This window comes from Ziziphus jujuba, chromosome 10, assembly GCF_031755915.1.
Source record: "Ziziphus jujuba cultivar Dongzao chromosome 10, ASM3175591v1".
Lineage (NCBI taxonomy): Eukaryota > Viridiplantae > Streptophyta > Magnoliopsida > Rosales > Rhamnaceae > Ziziphus > Ziziphus jujuba.
This window is the reverse complement of record NC_083388.1, coordinates 17,041,184-17,062,885: the sequence shown is the minus strand read 5'-3', so window position 1 is coordinate 17,062,885 and position 21,702 is coordinate 17,041,184. Positions and strand designations below refer to the sequence as shown.

The window sequence follows — 21,702 nt, the reverse complement described above, 5'->3', positions numbered from 1 at the left end:
TTGGAAAGAAGAAAAAGAGAAAAATTAGTTTTCTGCACATTTTGGTTAGTGAGTGTGGTAAATATCAGGTACTCTGAAAGTTCGAGGGAAATCCAAGTAGTATTTTGTCTGAGATTTCGAATCCGTTGTATCCTGAGAGACTGCCGTCGGAAAACACCAGCACCGGTGGGACAGGAATTGTCTTAAGGACACTGTGGCACCACACAGGCCTCGGACCAATATTTGAACAACCAGATCATATCTAGAAAAATACAGGTTCCCAATCTTTTTTATTTATTTATTTATTTTTATTTGATCCTTCATTCCACATATATATTCATATATTATGTATATTTTTAATAATGTTCTTAAGACTATTCCGTGAACATATGTTTATTTATGTGGGATTGAGTAAAAAAAAAAAAAAATTGCTTTCAACTCGTGGAGATTTAATGAATGGGTATGTTGTTATTTTAAGTTTTGTTTAATTAAAGGAATTTTATTTAAATGGTTTTATTTTTATACATGCCTATGATTTAATCTCTTTTTTATTATTGGGTATGAAAGCAATATATTTATATATTTTATGTTTTTAATTTCTTATCTTCAAACCCGTATACAACTTGGTGAGGGGCTTCTATTTTAATTATTTATTTTGTTTTATTCTAGTAAATTTGATTCCCATGATTTTATGATAGTTAGAGTTTTCAAACTTTTTGTGTATCGAGTTTGAAAAATAAAAAAAATAAAAAATAAAAATTTTGTTTCTCGTGGGTTTGGAATTATCTGTGCAATATTTAGTTTTGTTTTAAATCAAAATTTTTTCCTAAAATTGAGTTGTCCATGAAATTCTAAACCTTTTGGTGTTTTTCGGGCAATTTTTCGATGCCAGAATAGTGTAAAAAGCAAGAAAAATAGTGAACCAGATCAAAAAATCCATTTACCAGTGAAACGAGTTAAAGAAATCCGGCTGGAGGTTGAAGATGGGTCAGAAAAACGGTTAACGGGTTGAAAAAATGGGTTTGGATAGGTTTATGGATCAATGGGCCTGAATTTTAAATTTTAATGGACCTGGCCCAGTTCCAAAACCCAGCCTGTGGTTAGAACAGGTTAATGTTCAGCCCAAGCCCAGTCTAGACCCAGGCCCAATGAAATTCGGCCCGATTGGATATGCCACGTGTCGCTGTAAGAGAGCTCCACGTGGCAATATGAAACGATGACACATGGCTCACCGTGGCGAGGTCACGTGTCGTACCGTAGTGAAGCCACGTGTCGGTCACCACATCTCCACATGTTGGATTCCATGGGAGTCATGTGTCAGCCTTTGCTAGTGCCACGGGTCGATTTATTACAGGTGACACATGTCACGTTCAAAGCAAGCCACATGTCATGCTAAGGATGATCCACGTGTCGATCTATAGCAGATGACACGTGGCCATCCGAGAGTGTGGCACATGTCGATCTTCAGTGCGAGATGTGGCAGTATCACATGGTGACACATGGTAGTGAATAGCGATATTAAACAGTAATTTTGTGAGTGTATACAGTAATTTTTGTGGTGTATATAAAAACCCTAAAAATCATATTTTTGTGTATTTTCCTTTTGAAAATTGGTTTAAATTAATTTGTTGAAATAGAAATAACAACTAATTGATTTCTGTTTTCGTGAAAAATACAGGAATGGCTAGTGGGGATGTGCCTGCTGCACAAGTGCCTTCACAGACTCCTGTTTTTCAAGTGCCTCTAACTACAGGCCATGCAGAAAGATCTGAGAAGTTTGATGAAGCAAATTTTAAAAGGTGGTAATAGAAAATGCTGTTCTACTTGACTACTCTGTACCTTGCGAGGTTCCTAATTGAGGACGAACCACCAAGTAATGAAAAGAGTGACAAAGAAACTCTGATGGCGGTGGATGCGTGGAAGAATTCTGATTATTTATATCAGAATTATGTCCTGAATGGCCTATCTGATGCCTTGTACGAAGTGTATTGTGGCACGAAATCAGCAAAAGAGTTGTGGGAAACTCTGGACCGGAAATACAAAACTGAGAATGCAGGGTCCGGAAAGTTTGTGGTAGGCAAATTCTTGGACTATATGATGGTGGATACCAAGCCACTGATGAGTCAAGTACATGAGCTGCAAGTGCTCATCTAAGAACTTCTTGCCGAAGGGATGTTCATTAATGAAGCCTTTCAAGTTGGTGCAATGATTGAGAAGCTGCCTCCTAGCTGGAGAGACTTCAGAAATTATCTTAAGCACAAGAGAAAGGAAATGGACATAGAGGCTCTTATTGGAAAGCTTCAAATAGAAGATGACAATAGAAGGTCTGATAGAAGATCCATGAAGACTGGAATAAAGGCTAATATTGTAAAGCATGATAGTAGCTCCAAGAACAAGAAGAAACCTGGAAAGAGTTCCAAGTTAAGGCCTAAAGGAGGCATCTCCAAGCAAGCCAAGTTCCAAGGAAAATGTTTCAATTGTGACAAGATGGGTCACAGAGCAGCAGATTGTAGACTGCCGAAGAGAAAGAGGAACATAGAGACAATGATGATGGAGCACATCACAAGAGAGGTTGATGAAATTGACCTAAACCCTGTTGTCTCTGAGGTGAACCTAGTGGGTTCTAACCCAAGAGAGTGGTGCATAGATACAAGTGCAACCCGCCACGTGTGTGCAGATAAAAGCATGTTCACCTTCTTTGAACCAAAGGCAAATGGGGAAAAGTTGTTCATGGAGAATTCTGCATATTCAAAAATCCAAGGGGAAGGCAAGATTGTCCTGAAGATGACCTCTGGGAAGGATCTGACTTTAAATAATGTACTGTATGTTCCAGATATTCGTAAGAATTTGGTGTCTGGATCATTGCTAAGCAAACATGGTTTTCACTTAGTGTTTGAGTCAGACAAGGTTATCTTATCCAAGTAGGGGATGTTTGTGGGAAAGGGTTATGTAGTCAATGGTATGTTCAAATTGAATGTAATGACTATAATGCCAAAGAATATTAATAATAAAATTAGTACTTCTTCCGTTTACTTGCTTGAGTCTTCCATTTTGTGGCATGGTAGACTAGATCATGTTAATTATAATTCTCTATAGAGGTTAATTAACTTGAATCATATTCCCACTTTTGATATTGATACCACACATAAGTGTGAAACTTGTGTAGAGGCAAAATTAACGAGATTATCATATCAAACAATTGAAAGAAATAATGAACTTTTGGATTTAATACATAGTGATGTATGTGATTTAAAGTTTGCACCAACTAGAGGTGGTAATAAGTATTTTATCACCTTTATTGATGATAGCACGAAATATTGCTATATGTACTTGCTTAAGAGAAAGGATGAGGCTATAGAGAAATTTATTCTCTATAAAATGGAAGTTGAAAATAAACTCACCCGAAAAATCAAAGTAATCAGAAGTGATCGTGGTGGAGAGTATGTGACTCCATTTGGAGATTATTGTGCTCAACATGGCATAATACATGAAGTTACTCCACCATATTCACCACAATCAAATGGTGTGGCTGAATGGAAAAATAGAAATTTAAAAGAAATGATGAATGCAATGTTAATAAGTTCTGGAGTACCTCAGAACTTATGGGAGGAAGACGTTTTGTCGGCAAATGACCTTTTAAATAAGGTTCCCCGAAAGGACCAAGTAAAGACACCCTATGAATTATGGAAAGGAAGACAACCTTCCTATAACTACTTACGAATGTGGGGGTGTCTAGCTAAAGTTGTAGTATCCACTCCGAAGAGAGTGAAGATAGGTCCTAAAACAATTGATTGCATTTTCATAGGATATGCACAAAATAGTAGTGCATATCGGTTTCTCGTGTATAGGTCAGAAATTCCTAATATACACAATAATACGATTATGGAATAGAGAAATGCATCATTTTTCGAACATATTTTTCCTTATAAAGTGGAAGAAGGACCGAGTTCGTCGAAACGAACTTATGATACTATCGATGAAGATAATTATGATAGTGATCAAGAACAAAAAACTGATGTTGAGACGGAGGTTGCACTTAGACGTAGCAAGAGAGTAAAAATGGAAAAATCCTATGGTTCGGATTTTCTTACGTATATGCTAGAAAGTGAACCTCAAAACTTCCAAGAGGTTATAAATTCTCCTGAAGGGAATTTATGGAAAGAAGCTGTGAAAAGTGATATAGATTTTATTTTACAAAATCACACTTGGGAGTTAGTAGATATTCCTCCAGATTGTAAACCTTTAGGTTACAAATGGATTTTTAAAAGGACGATGAAAGCAGATGGAACTATAGATAAATACAAAGCAAGGCTTGTAATTAAATGATACAAACAACAAGAAGGTCTTGATTACTTTGACACTTATTCTCCAGTAACGAGAATAAATTCCATAAGGATGGTACTAGCGATCGCTGCACTGCGAGATCTAGAAGTACATCAAATGGATGTGAAAATAACATTTCTTAATGGAGATCTAGATGAAGAGATCTACATGGAGCAACCCGAGAGTTTCTCCACTCCAGAACAAGAAAAGAAAGCTTGTAGATTGGTGAAGTCCTTGTATGGACTTAAACAAGCTCCAAAGCAATAGCATCAAAAATTTGATAATATCATGCTAAGTAATGGATTTAAGATAAATAAGTGTGACAAGTGTATCTATGTAAAGGATATAGAGAATGGATATGTCATTCTTTGCTTGTATGTAGATGACATACTCATTGTTGGTAGTGACGACCATATGATCCGAACTATGAAAGCCATGTTAAATTCTAAATTTGATATGAAAGACATGGGACTTGCTGATGTAATTTTAGGAATAAAAATCACAAGGGCTTCGAATGGAATCATTCTTAGTCAAACGCATTATGTAGATAAAATATTGGGTAAGTTTAGTAAAGACGATACTAATATAGCCAGAACACTCATAGATGTGAGTTTACACTTATCTAAGAATAAAGGAGATAGTGTATCTCAAGTCATATATGCAAGGGTGATTGGAAGTCTGATGTACTTAATGAATTGTACAAGACCAGACTTAGCCTACGCTATAAGTAGACTAAGTAGATACACGAGTAATCCAAATGATGATCATTGGAAAGGAATCGTTAGAGTATTAAGATACTTACGATATACTTATGAATATGGACTGCACTATACAAGATATCCATCTGTATTAGAAGGATACAGTGATGCAAATTAGATATCAGATATCAAGGATTCAAAATCCACTAGCGGCTATGTATTTACATTAGCGGGTGCAGCCGTAACATGGAAATCCTCTAAGCAGACAGTAATAGCTTGATCCACGATGGAATCTGAGTTCATTGCATTAGATAAATGCGGTGAAGAGGCCGAATGGCTACGCCAATTTTCGGAAGACATTCCAAGGTAGCCTAAACCTGTGCCAGCAATAAGTATACATTGCGATAGTCAATCTGCTATTGGCAGGGCACAAAATATTATGTATAATGGAAAGTCTAGACATATTCATCATAGACATAATTCTATTAGACAACTAATCTCAACTAGAGTTATCTTGATATACTATTAGACAACTAATCTCAACTGGAGTTATCTCGATAGACTATATAAAGTCAAAAGATAACATTGCAAATCCGCTAACCAAAGGGTTAAATAGAAAATTAGTTGAAAAATCATCGAGAGGAATGGGATTAAAGCCCGTGAGTAAAGTTGATATGATGGAAACCCAACCTAGTTAACTGGAGATCCCAAACTCTAGGTTCAATGGGACAACATAATTGTAAAGACTAGTATGTTTCATTGTGGGGATTAATCCTCTATCCATTCCTGTGATGAAACAGTGATAGAAAGAGGTTAAGCATAAAGTATGCTTTTAATGATTCCTATAAGTGTGTGTGTAGTAATCTTTGCATAGTTATGCTGATTATATTGGAAAAGGAATCACCTATGTAAGAGAGAACAGTGGCCGCTTCAAAGGAGAATTATTAAGGGCACAATTCTCTAAAAACTCTCGCAGAACCAGGCAGGTGTTCAAGGCCAAAATGAACACAACAGTGAGAACTGAAGTGTCCGAGGAAGGATTCTGTGTGAACTATATTGTCATTTACACAAACAATGAAATGGTTCAAAGATATCGCATCTACCATTAGTCAGTAAAAAAGATATAGTCTCACAAGGAAAGGTTCAAAGAATAACATCTACATATCCTCTACAAGTTCCAACTACAGAGCTTTACCACCAGAATCTTGCATAGTAGTCAAATCATTCATGTGGAGGATTGTAATGTTTGCAACGTTTTTTTGATTTTGAATGATTTTGAATTAATGGACTTTAATGGGGCTTTATGTGCATTATTTGTGGTCTTTTAACTTTCCAAACGTGGATTTTGACTTGATGGATGAATTTTTAGTAAAAAACAAGTTTTTGGAATAATTATTCCCAATGGGAGAATCAATTTAGAAAGAAAAAAAAGAAAAAAATTAGTTTTCTGCACATTTTGGTTAGTGAGTGTGGTAAAGATCAGGTACTTTGAAAGTTCGAGAAAAATTCAAATGGTGTTTTGTCTGAGATTTCGAATCCGTTATATCCTGGAAAACTGCCATCGGAAAACACCAGTACCGATGGGACGGGAATAGTCTTAAGAACACCGTGGTACCATACAGGCTTCGGACCAATATTTCAACAAGTAGATCAAATCTAGAAAAATACAGCTTTCCAATTTTTATTTATTTATTTTATTTGATCCTTCATTCCACATATATATTCATATATTATGTATATTTTTAATAACATAATATACATGTCATGAGAATCATCAAATCATGTCAAGGAAATTATATGTAAAGAAATGGATATAAATAATAAGAAATGCATTTTTGTGTATAAATAATATTACTGCCGACAAATTGATTAGACTTTTATTTTATTAATTTATTTGTTTTTATCATAATTAGACTTTTATTATACTGGAGCTTGGCCTTTTTGTTGTACAAATAAAAATGTTATACACAAACAAATTTTCACAATTGTTTAGGTCGACTCAACTAATTAGGTGCCTAATTGAGATGTTCTTTTCAAAATTGTTACAGATGAGCGCATGATGCATATAAATAGATAATTTTATAATAATTTTAGAAAGAGAGATAATAATATTGGAAAGCGAGATAAAAAAGAAAGTACAATTTTGGTGCAGGGTACTTAGAGTTTTAGAATATGAGAGAGAAATTAAATGGAAGAAAATTAAATGTTAGCTTTTCTTTTAGGACATATAATTAAATGTTAACTTGATTCGTTGGGGATGTTTAACAAAAAGGAAAATTAATTACAGATAATTATGGACCGTTTACCCAAACGAAAATTAATTAAAAATAATTATGGATATAAAAGTTTGATCAGTGCCGATCTTAATATAGAAATTTAGAGAAAGTAGAAGTGCCTATGTTTAAGAAACAAAAACAAAATTATATTTTATATAATAAATAATTTTATAGAAATAAAACTCATTGACATAAAAAGGTTTTTTTTTTTCTCACAAAAAAAAAAAAAAAAAAAAAAGGAAAAGGTGATATTTTACTTGGGGTTCTATCATTGTGGGTTGTGGGGGCCTTAGGTTTTGGCCTCAATTGCCTTAGTCTTAAGACGGAATGAAAGCAAACAAAACAGTGAGAATGAAAGCAAGGAAAACTAGTCAAAGAAAGGAAAATTAGTCTTTCTCTGAACCTCCCGTGAAAGGGAATAAAATAATTAAAAAGAAAATGATTCTAACTTAATTAGCAAAAACCTTAAATTTGTCTTTTTTATTTTGCTTATGTAAGGCTGCTAGTAAAATATTATAATTTTGTAAACTTTGAAAATCATTTTGATCATCATATACACAATATATATCAGCATACATGACTATACATTGGATAAGTATTCTACACTATTTCTGTCTCAACACAGCTGCTTCATCTGCTTTATGACCTCACCAATCTATATCCAAACCACCTCTCTCTCTACCCTTTTCCAACACACCCCACCCCCCCCCCCCCCCCCCCCCCCCTTCTCTCTCTCTCTCTCCCCTTAAATATATTTTCCTATCAATCTAGACCTCTCTACATTTCAAAAACTATAATATTTATGGCTAATAATAATATTAATATCCATGAAAAGCTCCATGCAATTTTCATCGCCTACCCACTTCAAGGCCATTTAATCCCCTCCGTCCACCTGGCCATCAAACTTGCATCGCAAGGCTTCACCATCACCTACATCAACACCCTCTCCGTCCACAATCAAACCTCCAAAGCCCAATCCCACACAGCCGGTGACAAGAACGACGACATCTTCGCCAGCGTGCGCAAATCGGCGGGGCTAGACATACGCTACACCACGGTCTCCGATGGCCTCCCCGTCGACTTTGACCGTTCACTCAACCATGACACGTTCATGGCTGCTTTGGTTCATGTATTCTCCGCTCACGTCGAGGAGGTCGTCGGCGACATCGTCGGGTCATCTTCGAAGAACACCCCACCGGTGACTTGTTTGATCGCCGATACGTTTTTCGTTTGGCCTTCTAAAGTTGCTAAGAAGTTTGGCCTCCTTTATGTTTCTTACTGGACTGAACCTGCTTTGGTTTTCACTCTCTATTACCATCTTCACCTTCTTCGAAACAATGGTCATTTTGCTTGCCCTGGTGCGTTTCTCCATTTTATTTTATTTTATTTTATTTTTTTTGGGGTCATTCTCTCTTTCTTCCTTATTTCTATTTGTGCAAAATATGAATGGTAGGCCTGAGTCTCTTATCTAGAAAACGTTTTTCCACAATCAAATTATTGTGTCCAGCACCAAGTCACTTTATTACCACTAATAAAGTGACAGTGGCTTATTACCGGATATAAATTTACTGGTGAAAAAAAAAAATTGCTCTCTTAAAAAAATTTGTTCGTTATAAGGTTTGTACCAATTAATACTTAATCCTCATGATGTTTTAAAAATTAGAACTAAGGTATGAAAGATGTTAATTAATATAAGAAAAAAAAAATTAATACTTGGATAGGAGGGTACTACCGTGTACCATCATTCGTATACCGAAGACTTTTGACTAATGTAATGGGTATAAGTGAAATAATTGGGTCATGATATTTTTGAAATTTCAAAAAGGCAAATTATCTATATTTAAGTCAAATTTAGGTGAACTAACTGATATTATTCCTAAAAAGAAATGGTTATTTTGCTTTGTCATATTTCTACTTGAGAAATTACATATGAATGGTGCTGTTAAAAGTTATACCTCTTTTTTTTTTTTCCCTTTTTTTTTTTTTCCCCCCCTAATTAGATGTTCGGGAGGACTCCATAAATTATATTCCAGGGATCAAATCCATCGAACCCAAAGACATGACGTCGTATCTCCAAGACTCTGATACGTCATCTATTTGCCACCAGCTCATCTTCAAGGCCTTCAACGACGTTAGAGGAGCAGATTTCGTTCTCTGCAACACCATTCAAGAGCTCGAACGCGATACCATATCCGCCTTGCAAAACGACATGTCGTTCTATGCCATCGGACCCATTTTCCCAATTGGGTTCGCTAAGAGCTCTGTAGCCACGAGCCTCTGGTCCCAGTCCGATTGCAACCACTGGCTCAACAGCAAGCCCAATGGGTCGGTCCTATACGTCTCATTTGGTAGCTACGCCCATTTGAGCAAACAAGACCTTGTAGAAATAGCCAATGGGCTTTCGTCGAGCAATGTTAGTTTTGTTTGGGTGCTTCGGCCCGATATTGTGAGTTCCGACGATGTTGATCCTTTGCCCGTTGGATTTAGAGAAGAGGTTGGTGACCGTTCGATGATCATACCTTGGTGTAGTCAGATCGAGGTGCTGGCCCACCGGGCAATCGGAGGGTTCTTGACGCATTGTGGATGGAACTCGATATTAGAAAGCATTCGGTGTGAAGTGCCGTTGTTATGCTTCCCTTTGCTCACTGATCAGTTTACTAACAGGAAATTAGTGGTGGACGATTGGAAGGTTGGGATTAATTTGAGCAATGAAACGTCGGTCAATGAGAAGGAAGTTTCGGATAATATTAGCCGTCTGATGGGTGGAAAATTAGGGAATGATTGTAGGAAAGCAATCAAGGAGTTGAGGATGATCATGGATAATTCTTTAACGCCTAATGGATCATCAAACAGAAATCTTGACCAGTTTATCAAGGATCTAAAGACCAGGACTCGAGCAGCATAAAAATGGACCCCACCTTCATCTAAGAAAAATATGTATTGAGAAAGTAGTCCTAAATAAGTTAGTTTTAAACATCATGATCAGGGGCTTTAACAGTCTAAATAAAGTACCAATTTCAGGCTCTTTTTTTTTTTTTTTTTTTTTGGGATTTTATGTAAGTTGGACTTGTACAATTGAAAAGGCTAATTAAAGTTGTGGGCACAATTTGATCAAGTTCATCAAGGGAAAAGTTCAAGAAGTCTGGTTTTATTTTATTTTTGCACTTATGAGAAATATGTTAGGTCTTTTTCTTTTTTATTATGAAAATATAAAAAATTGAATTCAGATCATGGTGTATAAATATATATATATGTAAAGTTAAGTGGTAAAACAACAACGAAAAAACAAAAAAATGGTCATATAGGAAGAAAATTTGCTTGGGCAAGTAGAAGCTTTCAGAGTTTAACCAGTCCAAATGTTAGATAGTCAGAAACAGTGTTAATTTTTTAGTTTTGAGAATGATATTCTATCCTGAATTACCCCTTATGTATCACACTCAACTAAGTTTCTTACCATTCAACTAAGCTTCTTGCTATTTTCTTGAGAAGGATAATTTTTCCATGACCAATAATCAAGTAGCAAAACGCCCATGTAGATGCAGAACCAACCTAACAAATCTTAATGGCGCTAAATAAAATTCATAAAAGGAGAAGTTGGGAAGAAAAAGCTTCTTATATTATGCACTTTTCTAAATAACCCACAGCATGTTTTCTAAACAAAATTTGCTTATGGAATGAACACAAGGAGATTATACAAATTGGTGAGCAGCCACATAATAAGCTGACAGTACATTCATTCATCTTGCACTTCTTGAATCCTGATTACACCGGAAAATACTAAGTATGGATTTATTTTTCCTTACCAAAAAATATACCAAAACAAATACGAGAATACGGTAACCAACAGCCATAAGAAACAAGACCAGTAAATTTTCCCACTTGGAACTGCTGTCTGTGGAGATCTCATATGCACTCCCAAGGGCCTGAAACCCGGATATGGTCCTTACTTGTCCAACCGCAAAGGAAGTCCCCAGGTACTCATTCTCCAGGAGACCCTGTATCATGAATATAGGCATGGATTTTAAGCATTAAACCAAAAAGATTGCAGATGGAAACTGAAAGACGAAGACCTCATATAACCAATTAATTATCTAATCACACTATAACTTTCAAACTGAATAGTATTTCGAGGACATTTCTAGGGAAAAAAAGTCTACTTTGAGCAAATATATTATTTAAAAGGAAAAGGAAGAAGTTCTTGCCTGGATAGAGTATGTATGGAATGCAATGTAGGATATTGGATACATCCACACTGGTCGTGGCAAAGCACTTCGAACTCTGAAATAGCCCGCAGAAAGCATCATTACAACCTGAAATGGCATTCACCTTGGCAGTAAGATTATGGAAGGATCTATAATCATTTCAAACTGAAATAAACACATATGATCATGGTAAGTAAAAAACGTGGATTCATCAGGGTGCTTAATTAGTTTCATAACATATAAAACTCCTGTACCATCTGAAGCAGTTGACCAACACAGAAAATGATAAGTGGTCTAGTAATTTTCCTTACTGAAATAGAGGAACTCACTTGTATCGATGCTACAGTCAGGATGCTCCAGAAAACATCTCGCCATAAAGAAACAACAACCAGCATTAGTCCTTCATTTACTAAGAGGCACATGAAGAAATTCAGCACAAAGTACATCAACAAGCTGAATTCATCTCTCAATCCTATGAGGAAATAAAATACAAGACTTGATGAAATGGAGATCAGAAAGAGGAATGGGATGCTTGATAGAAGTTGCCCCATTAGAAAGACTAACACTCCAGAATGCTGATTTGATTCTTCACTTGCATATATCTGCAAAACAAAATGGGCAATTGGTTGTTCAACTTTTGGAAGACGAACAAGTCCGATCTTTTTAAACACTGAAGCTAAAAATATCACAGCCCCACGGCCCCCAAATAGAGAAAATAATTTTTTTGATAGGGTTATTGATTGCATAATATCTTGATTTTCTTCATACACAAACCAACATATCAGCAAGTTTATTTACTTGAGTAACAGATGAGTTGCAATTTACAAGGAAAACTTCCCAGCTTCTTGAAGTTAACATGAGACATAAAATAGCAGCCAGCATTACCTTGATTTCTTTCAATAGTGTAGGCACTCCAGCAATGCTCAGAAGTGCTGTAAATGATACAAAAACAAATATTGCCGCAACTCGTGTCTGCAAAGATAAACAGTCAATGAAAAATGAAACTGAAGAAAACAAACATAGAAACAGACTTAGATACATCACATAAGTACAAAAATAGGTGCAAAATTTAAAAGAACGGACTTAGACACATCACAAGAGGACAACCGTAGAAGAGGAAGAAGAAGAAGGGGAAGAAGAAGAAGAAAACTTTCAGACTAACACTAGGAGAAATTCATTTAGATGTATACAAGCATGGCTTGTTCTTAACTATACAGACTCCTTTGAATCAAACAGTAGACAAATAGACAGCTTAAATTTCTATGTAAACCAAGATTTGACAGTAATTAAACTTACCAACTAGAAAGTAAAAATATCAGACAAGACACACAAGCACAACATGCTGAAGGCACATCCATATAGCTATCTTCCCACACCAAAGAGAACAAAAAAAAAAAAAAAAAAAAAAAAAAAAAAAAAAAAAAAAGAATAAGGAAATACATAATAATGGAAATGGAGGCACGACTATTGTTTATAAGTCAGAGAAAAAGTAGATACATGGACATAAGAATACTTTTTGAAAAGTATAAATGCACAAAACAACCACACTTTTACTGTACAACAATATATTACTACTAAAAAAACTCACCACAACTGAAGACAGAGAATGCCCCAAGCTTGAAAAAACTGTACCAATACAAAGCGTAAGAACCATATTAAGAATGAGACGAAGCCAATAGTATTTCCAGTCCCTTGACATGATTAATAATGATCTCCAAGTTAAAACTGCTACCCTTGTCGCAGTGCTAGCCTTTCCCTTGGTTTTGAGAAGTGGACCTTCCTGTAGAAGCAATTGCATATGGCAAGTTAATGAAAAATTTAAGGAAATTAATAACCACCATATGCCATTTTATATAGCCATATGTGAACAGATAACAGTGGGTCTATATGTCATCAGATTCATGGCCACAGGTTTAAACTATTATATTTTATGCAATTGTAGTAACATGGATGCTAGACACGCTATCACACTGCCAAATTAAGTAGGGAGTAAAAACGTCAAGAAATTGTTATAGATGTTCAAACTTTAAAAAAGAACCACAAACACCCAAATGACAGATGCCAAATGCAAGATGTGCAGCTTTTAGCTATAACATATACAGTTTGACGATCACGTGTACAAAGAATTCAATAACAAGATATAGGCTCAAACCTTATCTGTGAGTCTAAGAATCATAGTTTCAACTGCAGCTGCATCAGCTGATGATTTATAGGTTGCTTCAAGGGTGCGTATCGCCACAGCAGTATCCATATTCACCGATGAAAAATCTCCATTGTCATCCTGTTATAGCATTACAGTTCAAACAGAAAATTATCAGGAAAAAAATAAAAATCTGCTAGAGTTGAATTTACCATTTTTTGGCTCACCATAACACAAGTGATGGCATAACTAAAGAGAATAAATAAAACAGCAGAACATAGGTTACCTGCCAATTTTTGCACATTGCAATGATCCTGTCGAAATCCGTATTTATAGCACGTAGAAAGTGATCAGAAGGACTTTGCATAATTGGACAAGGGAATCCAGCATTTGAGAAGTGCTTCATCAGCAAATAGTACATGTCAGCTTTCTTTTTTTTTTTTTTTTTTTTTTAATAATGCTAAATCAGTAAAAAATGATTAAGTAGAACCCATAATGCCGAATTGCCTCCTACAGGATGGAAAGCAAGGGCTTAAAATTTTACAACATAGATTTAAAAATTTTCTTCTCCCTCTACCATGCTTTTGACAGCAGGGAACTGTAAATGCCCAAAGAATTACTCAGTTGCTAATATGCATCACATACCCTCAATAAGACCCTAAAGAAAATTTTTCTTCTCTCCATCTCTTTTGCCAACCAAAAAAAAGTACAGAACATAAACAACAATTTAGCAAACTTTTCATGGAAATATATGTCCAGTTCACTAACTTCAGAAATTTAACATGCAGAACAAAAAGAGAAGGAAAAAGTTGCAGTTCACAATTATACCTGCAAGCAGGCCAATGTTTCTCCAAAAAACAGAGTATTTCCATTTGAAAGCAGACAAATCCGATCAAAAAGGCCAAATACTTCAGTGCTGCTCTGGCAAATGGTAAATATAAGAGTACATCCCATGCTTGCAAGTTTCTTCAATGTAACCATCATCAGGAGAGCAGAAACACTGAAGAAAATTATTGGACAGCAAATGAGTTATGAAGTTAGTTACCCAAATTATTTTTTATAAAAGAAAGGCACAACTATAAAACAGTAGGCCAATTATAAAATTTCTAAGACAAATTTATGTTTAGGAATGTTCCAGCATAATTAAAATCCAGCTTATTAGAATTAAGCCAGCAAAGCAAATTGCTTCCTGTCCCTGATGTCGTGTCAGAGGTTATAAAAGCAACCAGCATCCTAATGTTTGTATATGCATGAGGGAAAACAAAGGGGGCAAAAAAGACAAAACAAAAAAAGAACACCTTACCTATCAAGATGATAGAGAGGCTCATCTATAAATAAGATATGAGGCCTCATTACAAGTTCCCTGGCAATACTAATACGCCTCCTTTCACCCCTAGGCAGACCCTTCATATAGCAGTGGCCACCTATCAGCTTGTTTGCATAATCACTTAGTGACATAGCAATGATGGCATCCTCGACCACACTCTTTTTCTGACAGAAAAAACCAGGAAGCTGAAGCAATGCTGAGTAGTACAGATACTCCCGGACTGTAAGGGATCCAATTAGAGTGGTTTCCCTCTCAACAAAACCCTGAAATTGAGAAAAACAGTTATGAAGTTGAAGTCCAAAGAAACCAATTAAAAAACAGTAGTTTTAAGAACTTTGTTCTTTATTGTATCACAACCCTAGCTTTGTAACAAGCACTATGGCAAGTGGTAGAAACCCATATAGAGAGTACTAGAAAGATTCAACAGCACGGTGACACTACTTGGAACTTACATATGACCCATAAGGCATGTGTGATTTCGCTCCATTCACAAACACTTCACCGTACATTTTGGCTGAATGATGTAATCTTCCTAAAGTATGTGAGAAGGAAAAACAATGGTTAACGACACATCCAAGAATAAGAAAATAAAAAATTAAAATACTAAGTTGATAGTGGTAATGCATTATTGGAGACCTGCAATAGCCCTTAATAGAGTGGACTTTCCCGATTTGGCAGGACCCATGATTACTGTCATAGTTCCTGGCAATGCATAACCATTTGAACTCTTCACAACCTTGTCAGAGTACTTTCTTTTCCCCTTTATCGTGACTGTCAAATCTTTCCACACAACTGAAGCCCCAGCAATCTTTCTTGCCACAACTGCACCCTCTGGCAATGGTGGGGATGGCAAGGACCCACTATTGAGCTTTGAGAGTGAAGGGGAGGCTGGTGTAGTGGCAATGTTGATCGAATCACCTCCCTCATCGACCCTAACTTCGACATCAGTATCCTCCCATTCTGGTGAATCCTCAAACGAGATGGGTTGTCTGAGTGAACCAGGTTTGCGCAAGTAGAAAAAATTACTCGAGGGTACCCTACTAGCTGGACTACTTGCTGAAGATGATGATGACCGGTAATTATCAGAATGCGACTGTATTTCTTCCATCTTTTCTCTAGATATTCAAACTTCACCACATTCTGATGCAAAATAATTCTTCGGTATCTAAGCTACACAAGTATACTATCATTTTCAACAAATACAACACTTCTTCTCATGAAAACCTGCAATACGAGCACCATTAATGCTTTCTGCTATATTGCAGACAAATTGTTTATAAAATAGTAAGACCTAGAGAATTGAAAAGACAAAAAACAACCCAGCTTATGATTTTTGAAAAAAAAAAAAAGCTGTCACACGATTTCAAATAGGCGGGAGCAAATGAAAAAACAAGTTCTGGAAGCAGCCAAAAACCGGTATACAAAATTTTCCACGGAAAAAATAATGCGCTTGAAAAAAAAGAATTAAGAGATATATTTTATCAGATTATTTGATTGAATTCATTATGTGGTTGAAAACCCATGAAACTAAAACAAGCATGGGAGCATTCTATATCCAGATGTTCTTCTATATGTTAAGAATTGTTCAAGAAACGCCACAAAAAACCAAAGCAAAAGTAAATGGTTCGTAGCTTTTCCTCAATTTTCTCAGCCACAAAATTGAGATAATGGGGAACTATTTATGCTACCTTAAAACTTAACGATAAAGATTTATAAATAATACATACTGGCGTAAAAATAAAGCCAAATTGCATTAAAGAAACCTTAAATGCTCAGTTACAACATGAACCAAAAAAAGAAAAAGGCATAAATATAAGGAAATTCTCCAGAGTTTTGAAAAACCAAACATCACAGATAGTTGAAGAAAAACTATCCACTTACTTTTTTTTCAGTATATAAATCCATTTTGTCAACTTGAGATAGTTCCCAAAACCCAATATTTAGTTCTTTTTTTTTTTTTTTTTTCACAGAGCAGGAAGAGGTAAGGAGAAACAAAAAGAAAAAACCAAACTTTAAAAATCATAGTATTCTTCTTTATCTATTGGGACCCAAGAAAGGGAAAGACTTTGACACTCAAATATGCAAAATATTCCATTTTGAAAAACTTCAGCTACGTCTCTCATTTTGGTAAAGATTATCACAGCATTAAAGCCATTAAACACAAACCAAGTTTGTTCATTGAATATAGAGCAGAAGCTAAAATCAAAATAACTTCTAAAAGATACAAATACAGCAATAGAAAGCTGAAGAGCTTAGAAGCGGAGGCAAACCTGGATCTGAGTGAGAGTACTCGCAGACACAGAGAGAAAGGGAGCGAATGTGAAAGCAGTGGGACAGAGAAGAAAAGAAAGTAAATGATATGGTAAGTGGATTATTTGACCCGCTTTTCCGGGTTTTGTAGGATTTTGCTTTGCATCTGAACTTTATCTTTTTCGTTTTTTGTCTTTCCCTTTTTTTTTATTTATATATTTATATTTTCTCATTCTATAATTCAAATGAAATGATTAATGCTGCCAACACGGCATTTTCAAGGAGGAAAAAAGCCTGCAAAACCACCTTATATTTTATTTATTTCTCTGTTTCTTTTTCTTTTTCTTTATTCATTCCATTTGTATATTATTATTATATTAATAAACAATACCCAAGTAAACTAAATTATCTACTTTATAATTTCCGGACCCCGGAAAAAGAAAAAAATGCCTGCTCTTTTTCCATCACCTGGCAACCATAGAAACAAACAAGTTTTAGCAATTTAATGTGTACAATTGCCATTAATAATTAATTGATTTCTCTCTCTCTTTTTTTTTTTTTCTTTTTCTTTTCAATAATTAAATACCAACTTAAATCATGTCTTAGCGCTTTCAGTCAAGTTTGTGCATATGAAATGGCAACCTTTGTTCTTTTATTACTTTCCCTGTTCTTTCTTACTATTTCAATGATTTTGGAATCCCATTTGCTTTTTGAAGAGCTGTTAATGTTCTGAATCAATAAAGAAAGATTTAAAAAAAAAAAAAAAAAAAAAAAACCAAGGCTATTTAATTTTTTTTTTTTTTCTTTTTTGACTTTCTTGGGTGAGATAACGCGGTTGTCGCGGTTGTCACTTATGAAAAAATGACTTTGTTTTCTTTTTTTCTTTGTTTTTTTCCCTTTACCAAATGGATTGCAAATCTAAATAGGTTTTAAATAAATTTAAGCTTGGTTCAATTTTAGCCATCTTGAACTTTATACATAAATAAAATTAGCTAAATTTAAATAAAAAATAAAACTTATCCGCCGATTTTGAATAATAAATTAAATTTATAAATAGCTTCAATATATCATTTATATATATTCATATAAAAATTATATTATTAATTTAAATATATTAAATATTTATAATGCATAAATAATTTTTTTATATTATAAATTTATAAATTTTAAAAATTTATCTAATTTTATAATAAAATTAATAGAATAAATAGAATTTATCAATTATTAATGTTAAAATTTTTATTTTAGAAAAACAAAGATTCAAATTTTAAATTTTTTATAATATAACGAGTCTAGCCGAGTTAACTTCAAGCTTTTCATAAATGATTTGAGTCAAATTTAAATAAGTAATTTTTTAATTTTGCAAATCTAAATCGAGCTCAATCTCCTCTGAAATCATATATGTTAAGTTTGAGAATGTCAATATTCAATTCGAGTCGACTCATTTACACTCTAAATCCAAAGTCTCTAAACTACCTAAAGGCTGAGAGATTATTAAATAATGTGCTTCTTCTTAACATTACATTTAGTGATTGAAATTAGAATGTAGAATCAGCAACTAATATGATGATTATTAGCACATAACATTGTAAAAAATTGCCCAATGAATTTGATTTATTTGGTAAATTATTTACATTTAATAGGTAAATCTTCAGTATGAGACAATGGGATAAGGAAAAAATTATTAAAATGATAAAAAAAATTTTTGTAAAAACCAAAAGAGAATGTAAAATAAAACTGGCAATTAATGAACACTACAATTAAATAACGTCCACTTTGATTAATAAAAAAAAGGAAAAAAGATAAGTCGTCAGTGATATAGTACATGGATCACATACGTAAATTTTTATTTTTTTAGTTAATTTTTATATAAAAAGGAAAGATAAAATTAAAAAATGGCTTAAAAGGAATTGGTTGATCACAAATGGCCCTAAAAATTAAGGGGTAATGTAAAAAATTAGGGGAGTCATCAGGTATAACTGTAACCATTAATATTTTTTTCAATATTAAATTATAAACTAAATGAACATGGAGACATAGAGTCAAACTTTTGCAAGCAAGGACAGAGATGCGGTTGGCTAAGATAAAAAGTGGCACCTCATCGTTTTGGTATCATTAAGTAACATGGTGTTTAAAGCTTGAAATGGAAATCTCAAACTACAATAATGAAAACTATTAACTTTCTGTTTACTAACTAATTTTGTGCTTCTAATATCATATATAGATCTCCCCCCCAAAAATAAAACAAAATATTAATAATAGAAGTAGCATTACTAAATGTTCAATATAAAAATATTATTTAATTCAGAATTAATTGCATTTTAAGTCTTTTTGGTTTGCAATTTACACTTTCAATTTTACCATCATTTAGAGTCCTATTTTAGATTTGGTGCGCATTGAGTCTTTTATAAATTTAGTAGTTATAATTTTTAATTCTTGATGCAATTATTGAATATGAGTTGAAACCTTTTTAAACGGAATGTTTTATGTGGAACATCCTAAATATATTACTTTGTTGGTTGATATTAAAAAAGTTGACGTAATTGGATCAATCTGCATCAAATAAAAAATAAATAATTAAATGTAATGATTTTAAAATAAAAAACTTAAATTGTAATATTCTAAAGCAATTATACCACAATACAATTAATTCTTTATTTTATTTTGTATTTTTTTGGATATTTAATTATTTTATATTTTGTTCCATATTTTTTGGTCCTAAGTAGTACTATTACTCAAAAAATAAAATAATAAAAATAATAAAAACTCTCATTTCACAAACTAACATTATTGCCAAAACATATAAAACGTTTAAAGTACATTGCTTCTGGGTTTGGTGGGGTTTTCATAAGAAATTTATAAACATGCCAACCTGCCTATCTAGTTTACAACATCAATCATAATGGTTCTTTCAAGACTTTTTGATATATCAATCAAACAAACTTGTCGTTTAAGCAAAAGAGTGTGGAAGAGGCTCTTTGGAACATTGAGTACCCTAACAGTTGCATTTTCATTATTAGACAGATAATCATATAATTGATGAGTCAACACAATTATGGTTTCCGGTACAAACACAGGCAGTGCATTCACTGAAGCAATTTTACAACAAAGGGAGCCTCTGCAACCACAGTTGCATTTATTAATTAAATATTCACTGCCATCTTTATGTCTAATCTATTTTAAGTTTTTTTTTTTTTTTTTAAAATAACCTATTTTAAGTTTAGCTGAGATAGATTAGACTTAACATAAAATAACTCGATTAAATTAATTGAATTAAATTTAAAATAGTTTAATTTAATTAATGCTAATTAAAAATATCATGAAAAATGTTTGAAGTATATTTTTTTAAAAAAATTTTTTTTGATGAAAATTAATTTATTTCAATATATGAATAAATTTTATCTTTTACTTAGATTATTTATTTATTTTTTTTATTTTTATCTAGATATTAGATTATTTTTTTTATTTTTTTATTTTTATGTAGATAATTAAATAAGTCTTGTTATTATCTATAATTTTATTATTTATTATTATTATTTTTTTAATAAAGACGGTCATGAAAATTCATATAAGGAGTAGTCAAATAGAAGAACACACACAACTCCAACATAACACAACTCTTTCAAAATATCTCTCATCTAATTTTTCAGATTTTATTCAATTTTTTAGCTTTTGTTGGTCTAGTTGTTTTGTTTTAAAGTTCTTTATTTATAAAGTAATAAAAAAAACTCATTAAAATTCTTCTATTCTTTGTTTTTAAATATAATTGCTTGATTGAAGTTAGACATTCGGCATTGTTATTTTCTTTCTTTTAAATTAAATGTCGCAACCTGCATCTACAGTGACTACAACCTATTTCGTTAATTTTTTTTAACCAAGATGGTTTTTTGACACATTTAATAAGACATTGACAGAACAAGCCAAAAACAATATCATCTTTTGATTAGAGTCTGTACCAATTAGCTCGATCTATTTAGGAGTTTAGAGAAGTGATATTAGATTTTTGGGAATATTCTACTCCATCATAGAATGTTCAAATGGGAAAGTAATCATTTTATCAATGTGACGGATACAAACATCCTTCTGGTTGTGAGTACTATGATCACAGGTGTAATAAACGTGATTGGGGTGAGGGCTGCAAGTGTGATGACTATTAGAACCATATAGTAGAAGCTAGAATTGTACATTTGAATAAGCATGTGATAGATGCAATTTCATCACCTTTTACTAATATGTAGCAGTGTAGAAAATACATTTTTGAGTCCACAAGACATTTTAAAATACTTTTTACATGGCATATCTACATGTGAATACATCTTATCACAAAAGTAACAAGAAAGTTAGTCTGAAAAATGCATTGAAACATTATAGTTTCTACTTTTTTTTTTTAAGGTATTTGATTTTCCTTTTGAGATTTTAGATTTCTGGAGCATTATGCGTAAATCCTTATATGCCTAGAGGATAGAAGATAATATATTTTTAAACTGCTAATTCTAGCATTTAATAA

General features: G+C 33.5%; 2 protein-coding genes across 3 annotated transcripts; one reads left to right on the top strand and one right to left on the bottom strand.

Moving 5' to 3' along the window:
- Positions 1-7,989: 7,989 nt before the first annotated feature.
- Positions 7,990-10,502, top strand: LOC107411459 (UDP-glycosyltransferase 86A2). Its single transcript, XM_016019046.4, has 2 exons — positions 7,990-8,634; positions 9,277-10,502. Exons 1-2 carry the CDS (start codon positions 8,079-8,081, stop codon positions 10,179-10,181), a joined length of 1,461 nt encoding a protein of 486 aa, XP_015874532.3. The 5' UTR covers positions 7,990-8,078; the 3' UTR covers positions 10,182-10,502.
- A 368-nt stretch (positions 10,503-10,870) lies between these two features.
- Positions 10,871-17,373, bottom strand: LOC107411471 (ABC transporter G family member 3). 2 transcript variants are annotated; one of them, XM_016019060.4, is made up of 12 exons: positions 17,216-17,373; positions 15,582-16,169; positions 15,398-15,477; positions 14,922-15,208; positions 14,447-14,618; positions 13,905-14,018; positions 13,631-13,759; positions 13,067-13,258; positions 12,364-12,450; positions 11,808-12,080; positions 11,479-11,586; positions 10,871-11,271 (listed from the first exon to the last, which is right to left on the bottom strand). In XM_016019060.4, the coding sequence occupies exons 2-12, from the start codon at positions 16,051-16,053 to the stop codon at positions 11,014-11,016; spliced, it is 2,172 nt and encodes a 723-aa protein (XP_015874546.3). In that variant the 5' UTR covers positions 16,054-16,169; positions 17,216-17,373; the 3' UTR covers positions 10,871-11,013. The 2 variants fall into 2 exon arrangements, with proteins under 2 accessions (XP_015874546.3, XP_015874547.3); XM_016019061.4 differs by lacking the exon at positions 17,216-17,373 and adding an exon at positions 16,827-17,187.
- Positions 17,374-21,702: the final 4,329 nt, after the last annotated feature.